At 47.9% G+C, this 25,896-nt stretch overlaps 1 protein-coding gene across 5 annotated transcripts in view; it reads right to left on the bottom strand.

The window, feature by feature from the left end:
* Positions 1–25,279, bottom strand: part of SFMBT2 (Scm like with four mbt domains 2) — a 127,408-nt gene extending 102,129 nt beyond the window's left edge. The window contains exons 1-4 of one of the 5 annotated variants that reach the window (XM_061638291.1): positions 25,164–25,279; positions 15,687–15,844; positions 12,484–12,578; positions 5,929–6,169 (exon numbers count right to left, since the gene is read on the bottom strand). In XM_061638291.1, coding sequence (XP_061494275.1) covers positions 5,929–6,169; positions 12,484–12,578; positions 15,687–15,792 — 442 coding nt within the window. In that variant the 5' untranslated portion in view covers positions 15,793–15,844; positions 25,164–25,279. Of the gene's footprint in view, positions 1–5,928; positions 6,170–12,483; positions 12,579–15,686; positions 15,845–21,784; positions 21,820–22,550; positions 22,917–23,889; positions 23,909–23,964; positions 24,067–25,163 lie in introns of those variants that run through there. The other 4 variants (XM_061638292.1, XM_061638293.1, XM_061638289.1 and 1 more) reach the window with 4 other exon arrangements.
* Between the last annotated feature and the right edge of the window lie 617 nt (positions 25,280–25,896).

Below are 25,896 nucleotides of genomic sequence, written 5' to 3' on the forward strand. Positions count from 1 at the left end.
CGTGGTGAGCATCCTCCCACGACTCTCATCCTGTAAGAAAAGACTGTGCTTGCAGGTGGGCACTTCTGCAAGGGGGGGATGCAACTGCTTGCGCCAAAGGTGGCGCCAAGTCCTTGATGATGGAATAGTGGCCTGCCCTGCCCCTTGGCTTCTCCTGCTCTGCCGCCCACCCCGGTCTATTTGATTACTTCCCCAGTTACCCATGAAGCATTTCACTCTGGAGGCGGGCACTCTCCTGCCCCTTCCCTAACCCTAAGGGGGCTGGGTCCTCCTCCTCCCTCTGGTTTGTCCCAGCTCCCTCTTCTCCCTCCTCCGCCTCCTCTGTCAAACGTCGCCATCCCAGCCCACCCCTGTTGGAACGGTGGGGCTCATGGCCCAGCCTATAACCCAGAGGGACGCCTCTCATTTTGGCACTGCTGGTTTTGATGATCAACATCCGTTCATTGATGTGGGCATCTTATTATCTCATTTAAATAAAGTTCATTTTGTACGAAGGGGTAAAACAGGTCCGCTTGCCAGGATAGCAAGTGTTTGCAATTCAAATGACATCAATTTGTAATGAGAAATTAATCACACACACACATACACACACACATATATATAATTAATGGTGAGACTGGAACGAACAGCATTTCCATATCTGTGGCCTCCTGTGTTGAACAGAGGAAATTTGACACCCACTGGCATTTGGAGCTCACAATCACAGCCTTCCTGTCCCCATTTAAAATATTTCTGCATCATTTTGCATCATCTGTTCTAATATGTAATGCTTGTTATCTTGAGCAACCTCAGGTAGTTGCATTTTCCACCAGACAGCTGCAAGATGACTTCTAAGCAGCGGAGACAGGCATTTCCTGTGAAGGAACGTTTTCAACTAGAATCTCTCGTTTCCTCTGTAAGGTTCTCAAAGGGTAGCTTGAGAAAGTGGACACAAATTCAATTACAGGGCTCCAACCTCAAAAACATTTTTACCCCAGCACAAAAGCCACCTAGAGACATTTCTTCCCTTGACATTCATAATGGGCTGTGCCATGGAAGGCTTAGAGGACACCCTAATCCAGAAAGCTAGACAAGAATGTTATTGCCTCTTTCCAAAGACAACAGAAGATGCACAGGAAACTCTCGAGTCCACCCTGATACAATTAGGTCCAGTGCCACCTACTGACTAAATTATATAATGATACTATCCACCCAGGCTGGTTCATCTGTTTAAAAAAATAAAATTAAAAAGTGTATCTAAAAAAAGAACAGTGACAGTAACATGTATAAATCCCTAAAAAAGAAAAGTATTATCCCCTTCATAGCAATAGTGAACAAAAATGCACATTCATCTCTTGGTCTGCATCTGATGATTTGCAGCGGATTCTGAGAACAGAGTCCATTGGAAAGGAAGGTGCTGGGAAAGTTCTGAATGAGCTATTGCATGCTGGTGGACCACAGACAGCTGTGCAAGCCATCATGAGACACTGGAGCCATCAAGTGACAAATAGCCCAGTGTGGTGTAGCACTTACACTGTTGGACTAAGGCTGAAGAGACCTGGGTTCAGATCTACACTAAGCCATGCAGTTCACTGGATGATCTTGGGCCAGTCGCTCTCTCTTGACCTAGCCTACCTCACAGAGTTGTTGTGAGCATAAAAGGAGGGGGAGAGGGAGAACCATGTATGCTGCCTTGAGCTGCTTGGATGAAAGGTGGCATGTCAGTGTAATGAACAGCAGCCGCCAGTCCAATGTTCTTTCAGGACAGGATGCAAACAGATCGTGGCGCTTGCAGGTGCCACAGGCCAATCCTGCCAGCCCCTCCTCCTAAATAATGAAAGCCAGCAAGTTAAATGACTTGATTTTATGGGGACCGTATAACACAGTCACTTGGCAGCTGTCTCTTGAAAGCTAAAGGCTAAATCAAATCTCATTGATTTGCCCAAGTAAAACAGGCCTGCTCCCGCTGGCCACCCCTTCTCTCTAAATGAAATCTGCAGCGTTTGCTTACTGTTCTGCGGTGCCAATAATGTGTTGCGTTTTGTTAACTTCACCCTTAATACGTTAAACAGAAAGGAAGGATTAATAATTATGACATGATGTGACCGGGAAGGGAGAAAGTGTGGCAGCCCCCACTCACCAAAAAAAACCCTATATGCTTATTCTGCAGATTATACCTGAGCTGTTGTACTGCAGATATGCTTATTTAAAAAGCAGTTTTAGATCACAAAGAGAAATCATATTTACAGTGGAAGGGCATACAAAGCTGTGGTTCACAAGTAGTGGGAACCTGATCCGAAGTTGGTTGGCACATTAATACTTCGGCTACATCATTTAGAAACACTCTTTTCAGGGCTCTTTTAAGAGTGCTGTCAGGAGACACCTATTCCCCTCGCAGAGCTACAATTCTCAGAGTGATTTAAAAACCAATTCCTTCTTCCCAGGGAACTCTGGGAATTATAGCACTATGAGAGAAATAAGGTTTTCCTAACAATTCTCAGCACCTGTAACAAACTACAGTTCCCAGGCTTCTTTGGGGAAAGCCATGGTTGTTTCAAGTACTGCTTTAAAAGTAAGGTGCAGATGAGCCCTTAGCCTTAGTTTTACCCCTGTACAACTCAGCAGAGAGCAGGGTGGAGACAAAATTAGTAGTTGCCTCCGACTGTTATTGGCTGTGGTTTTGCCTGTCAATATCCTCCCAGCCTTCCGCCCCACCAGTCCCAATAGACAGTGGCACCAACCACTACTGGCCAGAGGAAATGGCTGCAGCTGAGATGCTGGTGTAAAAGCCTCCACAGCACTGAGACCCATCCAGCTGTATTTCCAAACACCGGAGCAGAATGGGTGCTTTTTCTCATGGGGTGCCCATCATTGTGCGCACATCCCTGGGCTAGGCCTAGCTGCATACACAGCGGCCGTTCCCGGGCTGGTATCCTCCAAATGTTCTAGGAACATGGAAAGCTGCTTACACAGAGTCACACCATTGGTCCATCTAGCTCAATATTGTCTCCACTGACTGGCAGCAGCTCTCTGGAGTTTCAGACGGGACATTCCGATCCTGTCTGGAGATGCCGGGGACTGAACCTCGGACCTTCTGGGTGCAAGGCAGATGCTCTGCCACTGAGCTACATCCCTTCCCTTCTGTGGAGGCATTTGGGAAATACACCGTATTCCGCGCCTGACGGTGAACCGCATCAGTTGAAACTAAGCAGTGCACAGCATCTCTGTGAAGCCTCCAGCTGTAAAGCAATCATTTGTTTCCATTATAGCACTCAATAAAACCTCTTCCCTTTTGACCCGAGTATATTGTGATTCATTTGACCCTCAATCCCTTCTCCCTCTTCTTCACAAAAATGAATTAGAAGCACATCATAAAATCAGCGTTTGGAAGGCTAACACACACACCCACAAACCTATATCATCTAAACTCCGTATGTATTTGCTGGATTCATTACTAGCCAGGTAGGTAACAGTATTGCAGAAACACTCGTGCACTAGCTCTCAGATCGATTGCCATTCTCCTTTTACGAATTCTTTTATATAAGCACATATGAACACATTTCTAAGTGGCCTTAGAAATGAGCCATCTCATTGGTCCAGTCAACCCAGTAGAACCACAGGAAGCTTCCTTGTAATCAAGTCAGACCCCTGGTGCTTCTAAGCTCAGTATTGTCCACAGTGACTGGCAGTGGCTGTCCAGGGCTTTGGACAGACTGGATTTTTCTCCCAGCCTACCTGGAGATGCCGGCGATTGGACCTGGGACCTTCTGCATGCCAAGCAGATGTCCCACCACTGAACTACAGCCCATCCCAAGTATCGTTTACTGAAATTGGCAGAGTGTCTCTGGGCCTTGAGGAAAGGTCTTTCCCATGCCTGGGGGAAAAGATCAAAGCAGGGCTGCTACCACGACAGAGGGAGGTGCTTTCTACCAAGTCACACAATTGCTCCATGCATCTAGCTTAGTACTGACTACACTGACCAGCAGCAGCTCTCCAATGAAAATTCTCCAGACAGGAATTTCCCCCTGCCTGATGGGGAGGTGCCGGGGAATGGAACCAGAGTCCAATTCTGCATGCAAAGCATGTTTTCTCTGAGAAAACAAATCAAACACATCATCACCACACAGAGCTTGCAAGAAAATGTTGTCATGAGGACTGCTCTTGGTTCTTGATTCCCGCCCCCAACTACTCTGTTAAACTTCCCACTCTCCCCCCCCCAAAAAAAACAATTTCAATGCTATTTGGCCGCATTTTATTTTAGGTCTACAACCCTGTAGAACTAACAATACACATGCCATGTATCTGATGAAGTAGTCTTTAGTCCACAAAAGCTAATTTCATAATAAACATGTTAAGTCTTTTAAGGTGTCCCTCAAACGCTTTGCAGCTTTTACTGCAACAGAGAACACAACTGCCCCTTTGGTACTGTCAAAAGCAGAAACAGGCCAACAAAAGAATCAAACATGACAGGCAAAAAAGAAAAAAAAGACCCATAGCATTTACGTAGCGCTTTCAAGCACCCAAAACACTTCACACATGCTCTCTTGTTGTAATCCTTCCAACAACCCTGTAAGGTATATCAGTTTAATTATCCTCACATTGCATTGGAGAGGGGCTTGTCTGAGTCCACCTACTGAGATTGTGGCAAAGGTGACATTCAAACTTGGATTTCAGACAAAGTGTCTTTCCCACAGTGCCTCCAGATTCTGTTTTCTGGGAGTGATTTCAAGCACATCCCATAAATGTTTGCGCAGTTTAAAGCAGGTCAAAGCACTCTGCGCCCTAGCAAAACAAAACCACTTTGAAAAAGGAACAGATTTTTTTGTGGTTAGGCAAGTGACGGAGAAATGAATGGAAAAGTGTGGAATGAATGAATGATTAATGGGAAGATGTGTAAACACTGCATAAGCAAATCAGGGGCAATGCTCATTGTCATATAACCACCCCGCAAACAACTCAGACCAGACTAGGGCAGTGAGTACACTAGTCACCTACAGCGAAAAGTTTCCATCAGCCACATCTGGAGGGGGAACAGGGTTGATCTGCTGATCAGTTGCGAAAGCTGTCTGAAGCTAATGTTTAAAAATGCACTCACGCCTATTCTACCAGGTTTTACAGTAAAAAGGGGTGGGATTTGACTAGCATTGTGTGCCCCCATTTTCAGAAAAGGGAGGTGGAGATGCACTGGAACAGGCAGAACAGTGAGTGAGTCTCTATCCATAGTCAGGGGGAGAAATTTGATTCAGTTTACATTTCAAGATGAACTTACCTAAACTGCACTTTCTGAAACAACATACAAACTGAAACACAGCCATCCTTCAAGATTCACACTTCTCCAAATTTTGCAATGTGGTTTTCCAGCGCACCAATGTGTACAAAAATGCATAAAGGTGTGCAGAAAAACGCATACAGCGGTGAAAGTAAAGTAACACAAAAATGTGTACATTAGGCAAATTGCACACAAAAACGTGTATATTAGGAGAAATTTGCACTAAAATGCTGGCAAGTTTTCATGAGGACTAAAAAAAAAATCACAAACCGATGTGGAAATGTGGAGGACTGGACATAAGGCTGGAAATGTGAGACAAGGTGAAATAAACCAAAACTGACGGATTCACCCATCCCTACCTCTGTGTCAGATTTGTGCAATCAAATCAGGCTGAGCGTTAAATAAGCAGGTCACCAAGAGGAGCACCCAGTCCTACCTTAAGATGCTGGGGATTGAATATGAGACCTTTTGCATGCAAGGCATGTGCTCTGACATCGAGCTGCAGCCCTTTCAGAGAGAACTTTGTTTTTTCTTGATGCAAGATCTTCCAGTTGGAACTTGCTTGCAAACAAAAATAAAGAATCAGATTTGCAGGTGGAACAAAGATCAAACACACACACACGCTAGAATAGTATGAAGAAGCTCTTGGCCACTTTGCCATACCAGAACACCAGACTCACCATTGGGAGGCATCAACACTTTATTGTTCTGGGTACACCAGCCCACAGGATGGAGATCTGCCGTCATCACGTCACACCAGAAATCAGCTTTGCGGTCGTCTTCATAGCCACAGTAACGCAGCAGCAAGAGCTGTCCGCACGTAGTAATGATGGTCGCCACCCAGTAGGTGTCTGAATTGTGCTTATTGGCCACCTCTAGCTTCATGCCTGGTTGGAAACTGCTCTGGAGGCTGACTTCAACCTTCCAAAAATGAGGGAGAAAAATCAGCATTGCTGTGTCATAACACGCAGGAAGAAAGCAACACCCGATTCCTCTAGAACAGCCTTCCTGGATCTGGTGCCCTTGACGTTTCGGTCTGTGGGGGTACTGGTTGGGGCAGATGTGGGTTGTATCTCCAAAACATCTGGAGGGCACCAGGTTGGGAAGCTCGTTTCACAAGAACAAGCACAGCAGAATAAGTGTTCCAGCTGGATCCAGGAAGTATAAACGATGGTTCTCTCAAGGATCATGCCCACAACAGGAGTTGAACCAGTGGCCTGAAGGATGCCAGGCAGGGACTCAATCTGTGTACTGCATCACCCAACTATTCCCAAAGGAATGGGCAGCAGGGAAACAAGCCACATCAGCAAGGAAGCCTACCAACATTAACCATAGCTTAGTGGTGGAACATCTGCCTTACATGCATCTGCAGAAGGCCCCAAGTTCAATCCCCAATGGCATCACTGCCCAACTTCCACATCCATACATAGAGATCGGAAATACCATGGTCTGAATGATCCTGACTTTAGTGTTCAGTGATTCATCTTTGCATTTGAGGACCTTTTCTAGTTCTCTCATAGCTGCCCTCCCCAGTCCTAGCCTTCTTCTGATTTCTTGACTATTGTCTCCATTTTGGTTAATGACTGTGCCAAGGTATTGATAATCCTTGACAAGTTGAATGTCCTCATTGTCAACTTTAAAGTTGCATAAATCTTCTGTTGTCATTACTTTAGCCTTCTTGACATTCAGCTACCTTTTTTTATTATGCTCTTCTATTTCTGTACAATAATTATTGTAGTAGTTCTCTTTGTCCCTACATATTAGTTGCCGTATTATTGCATTTAGGGTTCTAACCATGTTTCTATCTCCTTTTACTTTTGCTTTCCTTCTCTCTTTAACCATTTTAAGAGTTTCATCAGCCATCCACTGAGGTCTTTCTCTCTGTTTAATTAGAGGTATTGTCTTTTTGAATTCTTCCCTGATAATGGCTCTGACTTCACTCCATAGTTCTTCTGGTTCTCTGTCAGCTAAGTTTAAAGCCTCAGATCTGTTCCTTATTTGATCTTTAAATTCATCTGGGATGTTATTTTGGCATTAGGATTGCTTTGCTGTTCTTTAGCTTTACTCTGATTTTCGATATTACCAGTTCATGATCTGTACTGCAGTCTGCTACCTTAGCCTAATTTAACAACTGTGCCAGGTCTGACAAAGTACAAGTCAGCACAGTGAGAGTTTTGCTTGGGTCCAGCCAATCTAAGCTGGGGTTTTCCCCCCAGCTGTGTTGCCGATGCACTAAATGACCGTACTCAAGTCACTTTCCTTCTTTTTTATTCTTATCTTTGCTTTTCCTTTCCATAGACCATCACTGAGGCTATGTATATAACAAACCACGTGGGCACAGGAAAACAGGGTCATTGATGTAATTGTGACATCAGGTGATTGACAGGTAGGTGGCCCCTCCCACCTGTCAGCACTGGCCCCCAAAGGGGAGGGAGAGGTAGGGAACCAGCCTGCTGGCGAGATCCACTTCCCCACTCGACCTCTGAAAGAAGGAAACTGGGCAGAAAAGTTTCTTCAACAATGGAGTTGATTTGCTAATATCTAGAATTTGAGATTTGAACAAAATATAAATCGAGGTACATAACTTTATTGTTTTCGTGTGTTGGATAATACACTAGCGTGTTTCTGAAGCTGAAATGGTAATAAAAATTACCCTTCAGATAGGAAATTGAAACATTTTGCTGAACACTAAGAAGAATAAACATTCTGCAGAGTCAGCCATTAGTTTTTCCCCTCAGACATACTCACAGTTTAAGAGAGAAAAATATCAAATGAACCTCAGCCCAAATGCCCTGCCTCCCTTTCTGGGGTTTTGGCCTTAGCCATGCACACACCTGCTTGAATGCAAGTCTCACTGAACTCAGCAGGAATTACTCCCAAGTAGATACGCATAAGATTACACTGTTCAGACAGTGGCCATCATAATACAAGAAGAAACAAAGCCCTGTGAGGAAAGACTGAAAGAACTGGGCATGTTTAGCCTGGAGAAGAGAAGACTGAGGGGAGATATGATAGCACTCTTCAAGTACATGAAAGGTTGTCTCATAGAGGAGGGCCGGGATCACTTCTCGATCGTCCCAGAGTGCAGGACACGTAATAATGGGCTCAAGTTGCAGGAAGCTAGATTTCGACTGGACATCAGGAAAAACTTCCTAACTGTTACAGCCATACGACAATGGAACCAATTACCTAGAGAGGTAGTGGGCTCTCCGACACTGAAACCATTCAAGAGGCATCTGGACAGCCATCTGTCGGGAATGCTTTGATTTGGATTCCTGCTTTGAGCAGGGGGTTGGACGTGATGACCTTATAGGCCACTTCCACCTCTACTATTCTATGATTCTAAGAGCCCTGCTGGATCAGGCCAGTGGCCCATCTAGTCCAGCATCCTGTTCTCACTGTGGCCAACCAGACGCCCCAATGGGAAGCCAGCAAGGAGGACCTGAGTGCAACAGCACTCTCCCCTCCTGTGGTTTCCAGCAACTCGTGTTGAGAGGCATAATGCCTCCGGCAGTGTAGATGTACAGCCATCATGCCAGCGCCTGCAGGAGGAAGGAGAACACCACCATCCAGGGAAAGAGAGCCGTTTACTGCTGCCTGCCTGCCTGCCTGCCTGCCTGCTGCTGCTGCTGCTCGGCTGCCACCACCACCACCCTTTCCCGGTTGGACTTCTGCTCTGTGGGGGCCACACCTTGCAGATCCAGTCCCCAGGTACTCAACCAGCTGTGGCTGATTTTTTCCACCTGCCCCTTCTCTGGAGGGGATACATAAGCCGGCTGGCTGAGGCGGCTCTTGCTTTGTCTGCCTTTTTCTGGGTCTTGAGTCATGTGCCTGGGAGAGAGGACTCAGAGCCAAGTGGGGAGATTTGAGGGGCCCCCAATTAGTGTAGTGATGGGTAGAGGGAGATATGGCGCTGTGAGGAGGACTTGCCAGGTAAGGGGAACGCGGCCCAAGCAGTTAATGGCTGTGCCTTGTTCCGGTCCTCCCCACACCCGCAGGTTTGTTGGTTGCTCTATCAGCCAGCTCTCAGGCCTCCGGATGCTGCTGCTAAATGCCAGATCGGTGCATAATAAGATCTCCCGCATTCACAGTTTAATTGTGGATGAGGCAGCCGATCTGGCATGTATAACCGAGACCTGGGTAGGTGAGCAGGGGGGAGTCAGTCTCTCCCAGCTATGTCCATCAGGGTACCTGGTCCAGCATCAGGGTAGACCTGAGGGTCGGGGAGGGGGGGTTGCTGTGGTCTATAGGAGCTCCATCTCCCTCTGCAAGCACCCTGTCCATGTGACTACTGGTCTGGAGCGTTTGCACCTTATGTTGGGTCAGCGGGACAGACTGGGGATTCTGTAGGGGTACCACCCACCCCGCTGCCCAACAGACTCCCTAGCTGAGCTGATGGAGGTGCTCTCGGGTGTACTGTTGAGATCCCCCAGACTGTTGGTTCTGGGGGATGTCAATATCCATGCCGAGGCCACCTTATCCGGGGCGGCTCAGGATTTCATGGTCTCCATGACAACCATGGGACTGTCCCAATATGCCATTGGCCCAACACATGTAGCAGGGCATACTCTAGATTTGGTTTTTGCAACTGGACATGGAGTTGGTGAACTGAATGTGGGGAGCCTTACATCAGTCCCTCTGTCATGGACAGATCACTGCTTGCTGAAGTTTAGACTTACAGCGGCTTTTCCCCTCTGCAAGGGTGGGGGACCTATTAAGTTGGTCCGCCCCCAGAGACTAATGGATCCGGATGGTTTCCAAAGGGCTCTGGGGAGTTTTCTGGCTGATAGGGCTGGCGCTCCTGTCGAAACCCTGGTTGAACTGTGGAATACAGAAATGACCTGGTGGTTGACATGATTGCTCCTGAGCGCCCTCTCCTGTGTAGAGCTCGTACGGCTCCATGGTATACCCCAGAGCTGAGAGCAATGAAACAATATAGGAGACGGCTTGAGTGCAGATGGAGGCGAACTCCTAGTGGATGCAATTATACACTGGTAAGTGCCTATGGTAAGCTGTATTTAGGGGCAGTAAGGGCAGCAAAAAACCAATATTTTGCTGCCACTATCAAATCATTAATCTGCCGCCCAGCGGAGCTCTTCAGAATTGTCCGGGGGCTATTACACTCTGGCCCCAGGGACGTGGTAGAACCATCTGAGGCCCGCTGTAATGAATTTGCTAGGCACTTCCAGGATAAAATCTTTAGCATCCACCAGGACTTAGACTCTAGTGTTATAGCAGGTGAATCAAGCGAGGTATCCAGAGCACAGCCTTGTCCTGATTTCTTGGATGAGTTTCAGTTGGTGCACCTTGAGGACGTTGACAAGGTGCTTGGACAGGTTCGTACAACCACTTCTGTGCTGGATCTTTGCCCTTCTTGGCTAATAAAAGCTAGCAGGGACGGAACAGCCGGCTGGGCCAGGGAAGTGATTAATGCCTCTCTGCGAGAGGGGGTGGTCCCTGGCTGCCTGAAAGAGGCAGTAGTGAGACCACTCCTGAAGAAGCCCTCCCTGGACCCAGAAAATCTTAATAACTATAGGCCAGTAACAAATGTTCCATTCCTGGGCAAGGTCCAGGAACGAGCAGTTGCAGGCCAGCTCCAGACGCTCTTGGATGAGACCGATTATCTGGATCCATTTCAGTTGGGTTTCAGGCCTGGTTTTGGCACGGAAACAGCCTTGTTCGCCCTGTATGATAACCTTTGTCGGGAGAGAGACAGGAGGAATGTGACTCTGTTGATTCTCCTTGATCTCTCAGCGGCTTTCGATACCATCGACCATGGTATCCTTCCGGGGAGACTGGCTGAGTTGGGAGTGGGAGGGACTGCATAGCTGTGGTTCCACTCCTACTTGGCAGGTCACCTCCAGAAGGTGGTGCTTGGGGAACATTGCTCGGCACCCTGGACTCTCCAGTATGGAGTTCCGCAGGGGTCAGTTCTGTCCCCCATGCTGTTCTACATCTACATGAAACCATTGGGTGCGGTCATCTGGAGCTTTGGAGTGCGTTGCCATCAGTATGCTGATGACACACAGCTCTATTTCTCCTTTTCATCTTCTTCAGGTGAGGCTGGCAATGTGCTCAACCAGTGCCTGGCTGCAGCAATGGACTGGATGAGGGCTAATAAACTGAGGCTCAATCCAGACAAGACTGAGATGCTGCTAGTGGGTGGTTCTTCTGACCGGATGGTGGATGTCCAACCTGTTCTGGATGGGGTTGCACTCCCCCTGAAGGAGCAGGTTCATAGCTTGGGGGTTCTCCTAGAACCATCTCTGTCACTTGAGGCTCAGGTAACCTCGGTGGCACGGAGTGCCTTCTACCAACTTCGGTTGGTGGCCTAACTACGTCCTTACGTTGGACAGGGATAACCTGGCTTCAGTTGTCCATGCTCTGGTAACCTCCAAATTAGATTACTGCAATGCACTCTACGTGGGGCTGCCTTTGAAGACGGTTCGGAAACTGCAGCTTGTGCAAAATACAGTGGCCAGATTGGTAACAGGGACCAGACGGTCCGAACATATAAAACCGATTCTGGCCCGCTTGCATTGGGTGCCTGTATGTTTCTGAGCTCGATTCAAGGTGCTGGTTTTGACCTATAAAGCCTTACATGGCTTGGGACCACAATACCTGATGGAACGCCTCTCCCGATATGACCCACCCGTACACTATGTTCAAGATCAAAGGCCTTCCTCTGGGTGCCTATTCCAAGGGAAGCTCGGAGGGTGGCAACAAGGGAGAGGGCCTTCTCAGTGGTGGCCCCCAAATTGTGGAATGATTTGTGTGACGAGGTGCGCCTGGCGCCCTCACTGTTATCTTTTCGGCGCCAGGTCAAGACTTTTCTCTTCTCCCAGGCATTTTAGCATGTGTTTTTAAATTGTTTTTATATTGTTTTAAATTTTAAAATTGTGTTTTAAATTGTTTTTAAAATATGTGTTTTAAACTGTATATTTGTTTTAATGTTTTTGATTGCTGTAAACCGCCCAGAGAGCTTCGGCTATGGAGCGGTATACAAGTGCAATGAATAAATAAAATAAATAAATAAATCATGGCTAGTAGCCGTTGATAGCTTTATCCTCCATGAATTTGTCTAAACCTCCTTTTAAAGCCATCCAAGCTGATGGCCATTGCTACATCTTGTGGTAGCGAATTCCAGAGGTTAATTATGTGTTAGCAAATTCCAGAGGATTTTCAAGCATTTGTCTTCAGCCATGAGGACTAGGAACGCCAGGCAAAGTACGTACATGCTTAAATGAAGTGTGAGGGGCAGCAGTAGACCCTGTCTCTTCCAAGTATTCATCCCAGTTGAAATCAACATCTTCAGAATTTGAGCTTTCATCTGCTTTCAGAACAAAACAAGACAAGACACAGCATACAATGTACATGTCAGCAGTTAGTTTCTCCTGTTCTACAGGTTATGTGAGAGACTGAAAAACAGTTCTGCTCATTAAAAGAAGGTTTAAATAGCCGTGCTTCATTGCCTTTAAATAGCTTTGCTTGCACGTCTAACACACTTAATGGCATGACTTACCAACTCCAAACGCAGCCAGTTCTGTCCACCTCCCTGCTAGGGTGGCTGTCTGTTAGGGTAGCCACTTGTGCATCACCACAAAAAAGGGCAAAGATCTGCGTGCATTTTGCATATACTAATTGATACATATAGATTCAAATTCAGAAATAATTTCTGTAATTTAAACCAAAATATAACATATCTCATCACATAGAGGGGGGAGATGGTGCCTAGGAGGTCTATGTAACTGCCTAGCCTGCTCTCCAGAACTTAAGGAGGGCTCTGCTAGGTTGGGTCAAAGGCCCATCTAGTCCACCATCTTGTGCTCACAGTGGCCAACCAGATGCCCATGGGAAGCCTGCAAGGCGGACCTGAGGGCACCATTACTCTTGCCTCCTACAGCTTCCAGCAACTGGTGTTCAGAAGCATACTACCTCTGACGGTGGAGGTAGAACATAGCCATCATGATAAGTAGCCATTGATAGCCTTGTCCTCCATGAATTTGTCTAAAGCTCTTCTAAAGCCATCCAAGTGGGCAGCCATCACTGCCTCTCGCGGGAGCAAATTCCATAGTTTAACTATATGCTGTGTGAAGATGCACTTCCTTTTGTCTGTCCTGAATATTCCAATGTTCAGCTTCATTGGACAGCCCCGAGTTCTGGTGTTATGAGAGAGGGAGAAAAACTTTTCTCTATTCCACTTCCTCCATCCCATACATAATTTTATACATGTCTATCGTGTCACCTCTTACTCGCCTTTTCTCTAAACCAAAAAGTCCCAAGTGCTGTAATCTTTCATCACAGGGAAGTTGCTCCAATAGTACTGACTGTTGATGGGCAACCTCAAAGCCCCTGCGTTCCTTAAATTTAAACCAAATCTGGAGTGGACAGCCCGTCTAATAGTGGGCTGCCCTCTGGTAGCTCTTTAAAGAGAGGATCATCCTCCAAAAAATAGGACACAAGGCCATCCTACTGCACCTCTGTCCTGTTCTCACCAGGCTCTTTAAGCAGGCGAGGGACTCCCCAGTGGAAACACAAGGGAGGGCAGCACAAGGACAGTATCCAGGGCTGAAATCAGAATCCAAAATCAGAGTCCAGAGTCTACCTCAAAACCAACGGGGTCAAGCAAGAATCAGGGTCAGAAGCCAACCAGTCTGTAAGTACTGCCGGTGAGGGGCAAGGCAACAGACAGGTCCGGGGCCCACAAGTAATAGACGGGCAGGTACAGAGCTGGTGTATCAACATTTTTCCAGCAGCCCTTCCTGCTTAGCACTAAAGATTTATTGCTGGAGCTGCTGAAAAAAATGGAAATGGACTGCCTTCAAGTTGATCCCAACTTATGGCGACCCTATGAAGAGGGTTTTCATGGTAAGCGGTATTCAGAGGAGGTTTACCATTGCCTTCCTCTGAGGCTGAGAGGCAGTGACTGGCCCAAGGTCACCCAGTGAACTTCATGGCTGTGTGAGGATTCGAACCCTGGTCTCTCAGGTAGTAGTCCAACAAATTAACTACTACACCACACTGGCTCTGAACCACACCCCAAACCTCACCTGACTCCCATTGATCATCTGCAGCCAGTCCTTTACTCCTGGGGAGTCCAGGCCTGAAGTTGGGCACTCCTTTGGATGGACTGATTCTCCATCTGGTGTCAGAGGCTACGCCTCTCCCTTGGCTCAGGGGATGTTCAGCCTCGATGTCAGAGGCCGAACTCACCCAGGTGCAGACGGTCCATCCTGGGCCTCGTCACAGGATCCTGGCCGCTGACCCTTAGATGGCACCTGCGCCATGGCTGAGTCCAAGACCAGAGCCTCCTGGTCTTCCTCGGAGGAGGACTCCTCTGATGAGCACTCCTCTGGATGGTACCTGACATTCTCCTGCTTTATTGAGGATGGTACTTTATTTGAAGGTATCCTCTGTTTGAATGCCTGCCCAGTTCAAGTTCGGTTGAAAGACTCCTACAAGAAAGGGAGAACTGCAGGGGCCTTGAAGATGCCCATCAACAGTCAGTACCGGGACTGAGCAGGCACCCAGCTTACCCCCCGTTCCCCACTATAATGAGATGCATTGTTCAGTCTATTGAAATTATAGTAATTCTTTCTAAATCAACACATGCAAGTTGTGTAAAAACGCACGTCCTCCGTGCATAAACAGCCATCCTGATCCCCACAGAGGTGGTTTGGTAAGGGGGTGACTCAGGTCATCCCTAGAGAAGATCAGCTTGCAAGGGGGCTGGCAGACATGAAAAAAAGCAGCATTCCCCCAGGATATAATACAGCGGCCAGTGCTGTGATATAGAGCTGTCCGGCCAACACGGGGGTCCCTGCAGACTTCCTGGCTAGCCCTGGGACAAAGCAATGGCCGTACAGATGCATCAGAGGAGGACCAGATTGGCTCGGCCAGTGTACCTGCACAGTCCAGTCCTCACCAACACCCTACCCCACCCCACCCCAGTGCCATCCAGGTAAGCCGCAGCAATGGCGGCGTTGGGAAGGCTGCTCTGGCCCGCTACCACGCAGGCCACTACTGGACCCTTTCCCTGTGAAAACAGCATCCTGGAGACCTAGTAAGAAACGGTTGATTTACAAATGTACACGCTGAGCAGCTAGCAGATGCAGATTTGCAAAAGTCTTGGGACTAGCTGTACGTGACATTAAATGCACCTTTGCATCTAAGTAGGTTTTTTTGCAAAACTGCAGATTGCATCAGCTGGGAGGTTGATAATTAGCGGGATGGAGCAGGCAGGAAATGTTAACCCCTTCTTCGCCCCCTGCAGTCCTGAGGAAAATCCCTCTTCTAATGCTAAGTAGCGATTGGCTCACGGTTCCCTAGCAAGCGTCATGGCTGAGTGGGGTTTTTAATCTACCCATACGCATACAGGTCCTAGTGCAACCCCACACTGGCTCATAAAGTTGTCATAGCAAAAAAAAAATAAGCCCACCTGAATCAACCTGTTCCGCGTTCCCATTGGCTGGGCTTGGATTTTCTTCCACAGAGTGGCACTGAGTCTTTTGCATGCTGAAGATCACAGACTGTCTCGTCTCCATCACACAAAGAAAGGATTCTCTCTCCCCTAATTCAGCATAGGGCACGATCTTCCTGTAGAAAGAAGGGAGAAGACTTTCACCAGCAGATATGCATTTTCCCCGCCCCACACTCTCTTGCATACTCCCTGGCCCTCGGAGCAAAGCAACAAGATACCCTGAAGGCTTCTGGGAAATTGCAGCAGAGAGGAGGATGGGGGCAGACCACTCCACTTAGAAGCACAGGCTCTCTTCCTAGCCATGCGATCAGGGGGCTACAAATTTTGGCTGCCCTTGGGAGCCAATCAAAAATTTGGGTCCCTATCCCACCAGAGTGGTGGCGTTTTGTTCCTAAGTTTGCACTGCATCTCCAAAACAGCTGCTGTCACCACTTGCAGCAAGGGAAAGAGCGCAAAGGAGACAGACGTTTTGCTGCTGGTGGGCCCCCTCCCCAAGAAACTGCTCAAGATTCCCCCGGCCTCTCCAGGTAGGGCTGGGTGCATGGATGAACGTGCCTCTTCCCCACCCCCTGCACACACACACCCCAGCAGCCACCATCGCATGTAGGAGTCCACAGTTCCGCTTACCATGGTCACCATAGTGGCTGCCCCTCCTGCCTCCAGCAGAGTGCTGGAGAGAGAATAGGGGCTGGGTTCAGATGTACAAGACAGCCAGCATAAACCCCAGCCCTCCTCTGAGGCTTGTATCCTCTTTTGGAGGGAGGTTTTACAGCAGAGTATCCACAGCCACCTGTCAGGGATGTAAGTAACAGCAAATTTCCTGCATCATGAGGAACGGCCATAGACCAGTGGGGCTTAGAGCATCTGCTCTACATGCAGAAGGTCCCTGGTTCAATCCCCGGCATGTCCAGGTAGAGGTGAGAGAGACATTAGTCAGAAACCCTGGAGAGCTGCTGCCAGTCAGTGGAGACAATACTGAGATAGTGGGATTAATGGTCTGACTCAGGATAAGACAACATCCTATGTTCCTAAGTTTCTATCGGGCTGGACTAGATGATCTTCACCGTCCCGTCCAACTCTTGCGGTTCTCTTGCCACCAACCAACCATCCATAATTAACTTCTGCTCACCACCATCTGTTTTGTCAGCAGCCCACAATACTGTTAAGAACCACTCCTTCTGCTTGCGAAATACAGCATGATCTGTTGCACATGTTATTAGGGCTATCAAGTGATTTAAGGAATCTTAATCAAGCATATCAATTTTGTTTGATTCACTGATGGATTAAATTTGCATGTATTTACATCTGGGTAAAAACAATCCTTCTGGAGCAAAGAGCAGAGTCTTTTTAGCAAGTGTTTTTAAATTGTTTTTTTTAAATGTGTTTTTAAATTGTTTTTTTTTTAAAATGTGTTTTTAAATTTGGATGTTTTAAATGCTTTAATTGTTGTAAACCTCCCAGACAGCTTCGGCTATGGGGCGGTATACAAATGTAATAAAATAAATAAATAAATGATGCTCGTGCATATGTTGTTTAGTGGCAGCTGGTGCCGGTGGGACCGATAGGGAACAAGGCAAGTTGCCCCAGCCGTAGGTGAAGCCTGAGCCAATGACAGGTACAGCCAAGGATTCTAGTTTTGCCCGCATCCACCCTGATGAGCTCTACAAGGGCAACCCTGACACTAAGGAGAAGGAGGAAGGCTGAAGTAGGAAGGCAGGCAGGTGGGGGTTGCCCACGAGCAGACTGAGGTTGGTGGGGCATTGCCCCATTCATCCTAGTAGGCCAATGTTAGGGATGGATGAGAAATTTGATCCAGATCGCATTTGAAGCCAAATCTATCAAAGTCGCACTTTCTGGAAGATTGTGAGAACTGACACACAGCCATTCTTCAAAATTTGCACTTATTCAAATTTTGCAGTGCAGTCTGTCAACCAAACAATGTGTACAAAAATGCATATATTGGGGAGGGTGTGCATAGAAATGAATAGATGAGTGAAAATAACGTACAAAAATGCATTATATGATGAGAAACGGTTTGCATAAATGTGTACCGTAGTCAAAACTCCCTACAAAAATGGGTTTATTAGAAATTTGCACTACAATGCTGGAGAATTTTCATGAGGGATTTTTTTAAAAACAAATCGCAAATTGCTGCAGAAATGCGGAGAACTGAATTTAAGATTGGACAAAGAAGAAACAAAATCAACAGGGCCTTCCATCCCTAGCCAACATCCACGGTATGCTGTAGCAAGCATCGCCTTAAAGGAAGTGTTCCTTCAACGCATGAGAAATAGGACTGTCTCGTTTAAAATGGTGCCTTCCTAAAAGATGCATAAGCAACTTTTTTAAATGCTCACAATTAAACAAGTTTTTGATTCACTAAACCAAGTGAAATCGATTAAACACTGCTGCCCTGCATATTACAATATATTTTGCCAGCTCAGAAAAAAAAAAGTTTTTGTCTCTCTCATCTACTCTCTAAGGAACCAACTGAAAAACTAAAGGATCCTTTCCCCACACTCAGCATTCCTCCTCTGTCTTTTCCCATTTGTTTTTAATTTTAAAAAAAAATCATCTGTAAGCATTTGAAGTCGCAAACCTCTAGTTGCCTTGACTGAAAAAATCCAAATGCTTTCATTAGGAACTAAAGGAAGCAGTGGTGTAATTAGGTCATTTTAGAATCTGGATTCCTGGATGGTTTTAAGGGGAGGCTCTCTCTCTTTAGATGTTAATGTGTGTTACGTTTCTTACTCACTGGCAGCTGGTGGCTCCATGACAGTGGGACAGTGGAATCTGCTCCGGGTTTTTGTCCAAACTTTCAAAGAGCTCTCCAAGATGCTGAGAGCTGTCCAAGGACTAAAACCCAGAGTGGATTCCACTGCCCCACTGACATGGAATCACCAGCCACCACTGCCCTTACTTCTTGCTATGTTTGGGGGCCCTTCCGCTCATTTAGCTGAGAGGGGCACAGGACCTCTGCCCCAAAGTCTTCCCAGGATGGCGCCACGGAAAGGAAGCCATTCTTAGACAGCTCCATTAAGTTCCCACAGCCCCCTGCAGAGAATACATTCACCCTCCCAAAATCAAAAAGCATCTCCTACAACAATGTGAGCTTTTTGAATAATGTCCTTGCTGAAGTCAACTGCAACTCCCGAACGCAACCTCTTTAAACAGATACAATCCCAGCAGTGCCCTGAGTTCCTCCAGCCCCATCCACAAGCTCTTATCTGCACGACTTCTATCTGTTTGATGGGCCACATGTTCAGACCCAAATTGCTTAAAATGCCCTTGAATACTGGACTCTTGCAAACCCTTTGTTGGCATTCCAATGAAAACCTCGCTGTCTCCTGCTTCTCCCCAAGGCTATGGCATCATTTGAATGAAGAGCCTAGTGGCAAGATGCTCAAAGCTGCAAGATATTGGACACAGGGGAATGTGAGGCTGCTCTCACAGGTGATCCCAACTTGGATCCCCCTCCCAGCATGCAAAGATTCTCTTTCATCAGAGTGAAGGGGCTGCCCAACTCTCTGCCACGAGTTAAAGTTCTGGCCTTGTCTCCTAAAAATCAGCCCTTTGGGGAAATGGGCATATTCTGCTGCATTGGGTATGACTGGGTTATTGTCACTCCTGATGCGCTGACACACCACCAGATTCACTTCTCTCCCAGAAGAGGCTGTCCAGCATATCTCTGCATGAGTCAAAGTTCCAGCCTCACTGCCTTTCAATCCACCTTTACTGTTTCTGCATTGGATATGACTGGAGCATTCAGTCACACCCAATTTCTAGATGCAGCCAGATTCCCTTCCCATCCAGAGGAGGCTGCCCAGCATATCTCTACATGAGTCACTGCTCCATCCTTGCCTTCTTCCAACCCGCCTCTGATCATGTTGCACTGGAGGTAGTTGGTTCATTCAAGAACTAACTGAGAGGCCCAGCACTCTGAGAGGAGATTCTGCACTGTGCCTCTGCTTGAGCCAAGTAGCACACTCAGAACAGTGATTCATGCAATATTGGAGGGGGAGGGGAGAACATTAATACTGTCACCGTGTAGATAGAAAGTAGGGATGGGTGAGAATTTCAACTCAGTTCACATTGCAAGCAGAATTTATCAAACTGGCAATTTCTCAAACAATAGGAGAACTGAAACAGAGCCATCCTTTGAAATTCGCATTTATTAGAATTTTGGGATGCAGTTCGCCAACTAAACATTTTTTAAAATGAATATATATGGGGAAAGTGTGCATAAAAATGAATTCCTAAGTGAAAACAGCATGCGAAAAGGCATGAAATGATGAGAAATGGCTTGCAAAAATGTGTAGCTTTGTCAAAACTGCCTGCAAAAATGTGTTTCTTTGGAGAAATTCACACTAAAATGGGGAAGAATTTTCATGAGGACTTTTTTAAAAAAATCACAGATTTCTGTAGAAATGTAAAGAACTGAATTTAACACTGGAAAAATTAGAAATTGAGAAAACCAAAACAGACATATCTTTCCATCTCTAGTAGAAAGTGACCCTTTTAACATGCAAGTGTGATGCCTTAGGACCAGTTTTTAGCATGGAGGGGGAGGGGACCATAAAAGCTTGCCTCTGCTATTCAAAGCCTGGGAAACCACTAGCTCAGGAGGATTTTTTAAAATGTATTTAAAAAGGGAGGGGATAACACTGCACATCTGGTGCAGATGTGATGTGCCTGCTTCGGGCGGCAGATGGTTGCAAAGGGCGACCTCTGTTGGGCTTGCAATCCAATCCGGCAAAAGGCAGATCCCCTTACACAGAAAGATTCCCTGGCTGCTTACTAATGGGAAAAAGAAGAGCCCAGATGTCACAGGAACAGAGCTCTTCCAAAACTATTCCAGAAGCACCACTGGAAATCACCTCTGTCCCCTTTGGTCTGATTTCCCTCTCTCAGCCTCAGTGCTACCCGGTGGTGATCATTCTTTGAGGTTTTTTAAAAATCCCCCCCCCCCGTCCTGCTTTGCAAAGCAACTCAAAAACCTGACTTGGGGAAAAGCTACTACCCCATAAAGAAACAAAAACGACAAGACTCAGGCCGTGAACATATTACAGACTTAAAAGCAGCTAGGTCCTTTTTCTCAATTTGGATCCAAGCTGGTTTTGGGGGAAAATGCATCAGAACACAGTATTTCATGCACAAACCCATAACTAGAAAGTCCATTCCAAGCACATCCTCCCCCAGAAATCCTGGGAACTGTAGTTTATTGACAGTGGGAAATGTAGCTCTGTGTGGGGTAAACTAGGACTGCATGCATACAGTACATTTAAAGCACATTTAAAGTACATTACTTCCCCCAAAGAATCCTGGGAACTGTCATTTGTTCAGGTGATGGGAACTGTAGTTCTGCGAGAGATAAACTACAGTTCCCAGGTTTCTCTGGGGGAAGCTTCAAAGGTGCTTTAAACACATTGCGTGTACGTAGCACCTTCAAAGCACAGGATAATGGATTGTGGCTAGGGTATAGTCGTCCAGGGTTGCAGGGGTTGTAGACCCCTTACTTTTTTAACAACAGGATCCCAGCCAGGTCCCTATGTATGAGCCAAACAGCATGAAAAGGGAGTGTGTTATCCACTGAGAAGAGTCCTTGTCCTCTCATTCTGAGTGGAAGGAGGTGAGTCAACCACTGAGAAGGCCCTTCTCAGTAGTTAACACACAGACTCCCCTTTCATGCTGATTGGCTCCTAGGGCCATCTGTCCTGAGGGTGGACTTGTGAGACCACAGGAAGAGCAAGGGAGGTGAAGGACAGTGGGAAAGGGGGCGTGGCTGTGACGGGGGCGTGGCATGACTGTCACAAGGGGCCCTGCACTTCTGAGTTCGCCACTACACTGCTGAGTTGTAGCTAGCGGCATTCGTCCACCGCTTCCCAGACCACCCGCCGTGGATGCGGAGTCAAAGGCAGCGCGTACACACAACCTCGCTCCGCTTCTCCTCCCCGTCCCGTCTCTCGCAAGCAGAAGGAAATCCGCCCTGCCTCTCAAACAGGCTTCCGTCCGCCGGCGCCTTCCAACCCCCCCCACCTCCTCCTCCTCCAAACCACCTTTTCTTTTCGCCAGCCATCTTTTGGAGGCGCCTCTTGCAACGCGCTCTTTGCGCTGGTCCGGAGAGGGCGGCGCTGGCCGAGTCCTGCGCCCTTCCATCACTGCTCAAGCCTCGTCTCAGCCCAAGAGCGCTTTCTCAGAAACAAGGCTCCCCTAGTCCAGTGGGGCTTCCTCCCAAGTAAGAGAGCGTCTAGGATCGCAGCCGGAGGAGGGTGGACTAGAATCTTTTGCCAAAATAATAATAATAACTGCAAGGCTCAGCGTCTCCCCCGGCACTCCTGTCAACAGGGAAACGCTTCAGTGCGTTCTTACTTGGGACTAAAGACCCCTGAACGCAATGAGCTTACTTCTGAAGAAGGGCCGAGAGAAAAGCACACAGGAGGTTCGGACTGCAACCCAAGGAATGCTTTCTTTGGGAGTTAGCCCCAGTGAGCTCGGTGGGACTTGATCCTGAGCAATCAGGCACAGGATCAGGATCAGGCTGCAATCCAATACACACTTCCCTAGGAGTAAGTCCAATTGAAGTCCCAATGGAGCTTACTTCTGTATAGGCATGTTTGGATCCAGGAAAACACGCCTCAGATTGCAGCCCTGCTTGGTTTAAGTGCCTCCACTGAACGCAGAGAGAGTAACCCGGCTCAGATTCTCCGCTGTAAGGCTGCAAATCCTAGGAACACACTCATCATAGGAGCACAGTAACCCAGACTGCAATCTCCTAGAGACACTTCCCCAGGAGTAAGCCCCTCTGAACTCAACAGGACTTACTTCTGAGTAGACGCTATAGAGGACATCACCATGCCCCAGCACCGGTATTAGATCCCGACTTTTGGGGAGGGGCCGTGGCCCAGTGGCAGAGCACGTGCCTTGCACGCAGGGGGTCCCAGGTTCAATTCCCGGCGTCTCCAAGGACGGCTGGGCATGCCCCCTGCCAGTCAGAGTAGACAGTATTGGCTTAGCCGCTGCCAGCCAGTGTCGACTGATAGGGCTGAGTCCCCTGGAGCAACAGCCTGATTTGATGCAAAGCGGCCGCGTACACCGGCGCAGCCCAGAGGCCGGGACGCGCCTTTTGCGTCTTTACGGTGTGGCCACCCAGGTTCCGGCTCATCTTGAGCCGGAAAGACCGAGCCCTTGTTAGGATGTCTCTTAGTCTGCCTTGCGGACAACCCGAGCTGAAGTTCTGGCACTGGGGGGGGGGTTGGGATCCAAAGTCCAACACACACCCCTCTGGTGGCCTCCCCAGCCGACTTCCCTCACCGCGGACTTTGGCCTCTGCCAATGGGTAATGCGCTTGCATCCCACCGATGCAAGGGGAGGAGTTGGGGATGATCCGACAGCTACACCCGCACAAAATCCCGCGATGTTCAAGGGGGCTTTATCCCATAGTCGTACACTGACTGGCAGCAGCTCTCTAGAGTTTTGGGCAGGGAGGGGGGGTCTTCCTGCATGCAAGGCAGATGCTCTACCAGTGAGCTACGCCTTTCCCAGACACAGAATCGGAGTCTTTTAGTTTAATTGTTAAAACCAAGCTCTCCTCCGGGGCAACAAGCAAACCAGAGACAAAAATAAAATAAAATAAAAGAAGCTGCTGTGTAGCGTCCTGGTTGCAAGGCTGCAGTCACTTGAGAGTTAGCCCCATGGAACATGATGGGGGCCTGCTTCTGCAGGAGGAAGGATCCGACCGGCAGCCTGCTTTTATTCCTCAGTAGCTGTTACAAGCCCTGCTTGCAGTTGGATCCGGGGCAGTTTACTCCGAAGTAAATCCTACGACGCGAGGTGGAATTAAGGCGGCAATCCTATGCTCACAAACAGTGGCGCTTCTGAGTAGACACGCAGAGGATTTAACTGCGCTACACTGCCCTTCCCCCAGCGCATTTACTTGTAAGCCGATCCCGACAAAAACCGTGGGATTTACCTCGGACTAAACACGATTAAAAGAAGCCAGGCTGTCAACGTGTTTAGGAACCCAGTCGGGTCCTAAACATGTTTACTCAGAAGTCCCGCCGAATTTATTCCCCAATTGGAATGCAGGTTTGGGGTTGCATAGATGACACTGAACACACATTCCCCGCCACTCCACCCCCAACCCTCACCTTGCACCCCGCACCTTTTTGAGGAGGGGAAGTGTGTTTATTTTCAGTTTGTAGAGCAGCCCAGACCCGCCATGTTGAAACTGACAAACCTCTGTAAATATCCTTCCACCGCAGTTGCAAAAATGGAACGAAATCAATGAAAAGGGAGGGGGCGGGGCCGGGAATTATTTCAGCCCGCTGGAGAGTCTTGTGTGGATCTTCCTCACCGTCCCTCCTCTCCTCGTCCCCCCGCCTGCTCCACGAAACTGTCTCCAAAAAATACATGAATTATTCTAGTCAATTTTAAGCCGAGATCACATGAGATTTATAAGAGAAACAGGCCAAAATTGACATTTTAAAAAAAAAACGGGAGGGGGGATAATCGAGCCCTTCGTTAATCTGGCGCGGTTCCAAATAGGAACTAGAGAATCCACGCGGTGGCATTAGAAAAAGGATCGGCACGTTATGCTCAGCAACTCAACTCGGGAAAGAGGCAATCGCAGACGCAAATGAACACACAACTGCAAACGCAAAACGTGTCTTGCAAAAAAAAAAAAAAAAACCCTTAGCGTAGAGAGGCACACGCGCGCCTGCACTCTGGCTGGCAGCCGATCCGATGAATCTTTGCTCACAAGTAAGCCCCACGGCGTGCAATGGATCTTACCACCACAGGAAAGAAAGCATGCATATGATTTCAGCAAAACAGAAAGAAAAAGACATTAAAAACCGCACAATGCTATCCAGAGTCAGGTGTGGGTTTAGGCGCGCTTAACTCTGGATAGGATCGGGCGTGTCAACCTCGACTTAGGTAGACATGCTGAACTTGGGGGTAAATCCCGATGATTATTTCCGAGTTAACACAGGTAGGATTGGGCGGCCCGACTGCAATCCCAGACACATTTACTGGGAGTAAAGAGGCGCTCTTACTTCTGAGTAAGCGCGCAGAGGTTCGGGCTACACTTTAAGCTTTTTCAAAAAAAGGAGCAACAGAGTTCTAGCCGAAGGGCAAGACAGATCCTCAGAGTAATTTTAAAAAAAAATGCAAAACCACTTTGCAATAACTCGCTTCCCCCGCTTGGTCTTTATGAGAAACGCACCAGGGTTTTTTTGGGGGGGGTTGCGCAAAGCTTTCCCCGCCCTTGTACGTTAATGAACTTGCCAAAAAAAAGAGAGCGAACGAGAAAAAATAAAAAGACCCAAAATCCTGATCGCTCCATCCTTTCCCCCGTAAGAAAAAGGGGGGAACCCCCATCTTCCGTTCGGCCGAGCCGGCCTGGCTCCAGCAGCGCTGCCCGGGGCCTCGCCTTACCTGCGCGAAGTTTCCCTCCACCGCCTGCCCTCCACCGCCACGAAGGGGCTCGGCCCCCGCCGCGACTTCAGCAACGAGCCGGCGCGATCCGCTCCCGTCTCTCTCGCTAGGAGTACACACTCATTCCAATATGGCATCCGCTCACTGCGCATGCCTCGCACTCGCTTTTACTTGTGTGTGTGTGTGTGTGTGTGTGTGTGTGTGAGAGAGAGAGAGAGAGAGAGAGAGTGTATGTGTGCGCGGCGCTCTCTCCTTCTATGACCTTTTCCCAGCAGTTGCGAAAAAATGTTCCGAGCCTGGTACGTCTGTTTCCTCGGGAGTAAGTCCCCCTGAGTTCAAGTGGCGGCCTTGCGCTCCCAAGGAAGCGCGTTTAGGTCATTTTCCACTGGGAAGCCCGGCTCATCTCTTGCGCGTTTATTCAGTGCTCCTTCCCGTGAGTTTAATGGAACTCATTCCCAGGCAGTAGCATAGTGGCACATTTAGAAGTACAGGGTTCCTTCATGACAGTCACAGCCACACAAAAACCTTTTTTTGCTGATGGATTGAAAATGAGAACAGACATCCCTAGTAGGCAATCAGCATGAAAGACGAGAGTGTTAACTACTAAGAAGAGTCTTCTCAGTGGCAGACTCACCTCCTTAACTCTGATTGGCCCCGATCGGCAGGAAAGGACAAGGAAGCAGACTCTTCTCAGTGGTTAACACATTTGCCCTTCCTGTTGATTGGCTTGTAA

Source organism: Rhineura floridana, chromosome 8, assembly GCF_030035675.1.
Source record: "Rhineura floridana isolate rRhiFlo1 chromosome 8, rRhiFlo1.hap2, whole genome shotgun sequence".
In the NCBI taxonomy this organism is placed as follows: Eukaryota; Metazoa; Chordata; class Lepidosauria; order Squamata; family Rhineuridae; genus Rhineura; species Rhineura floridana.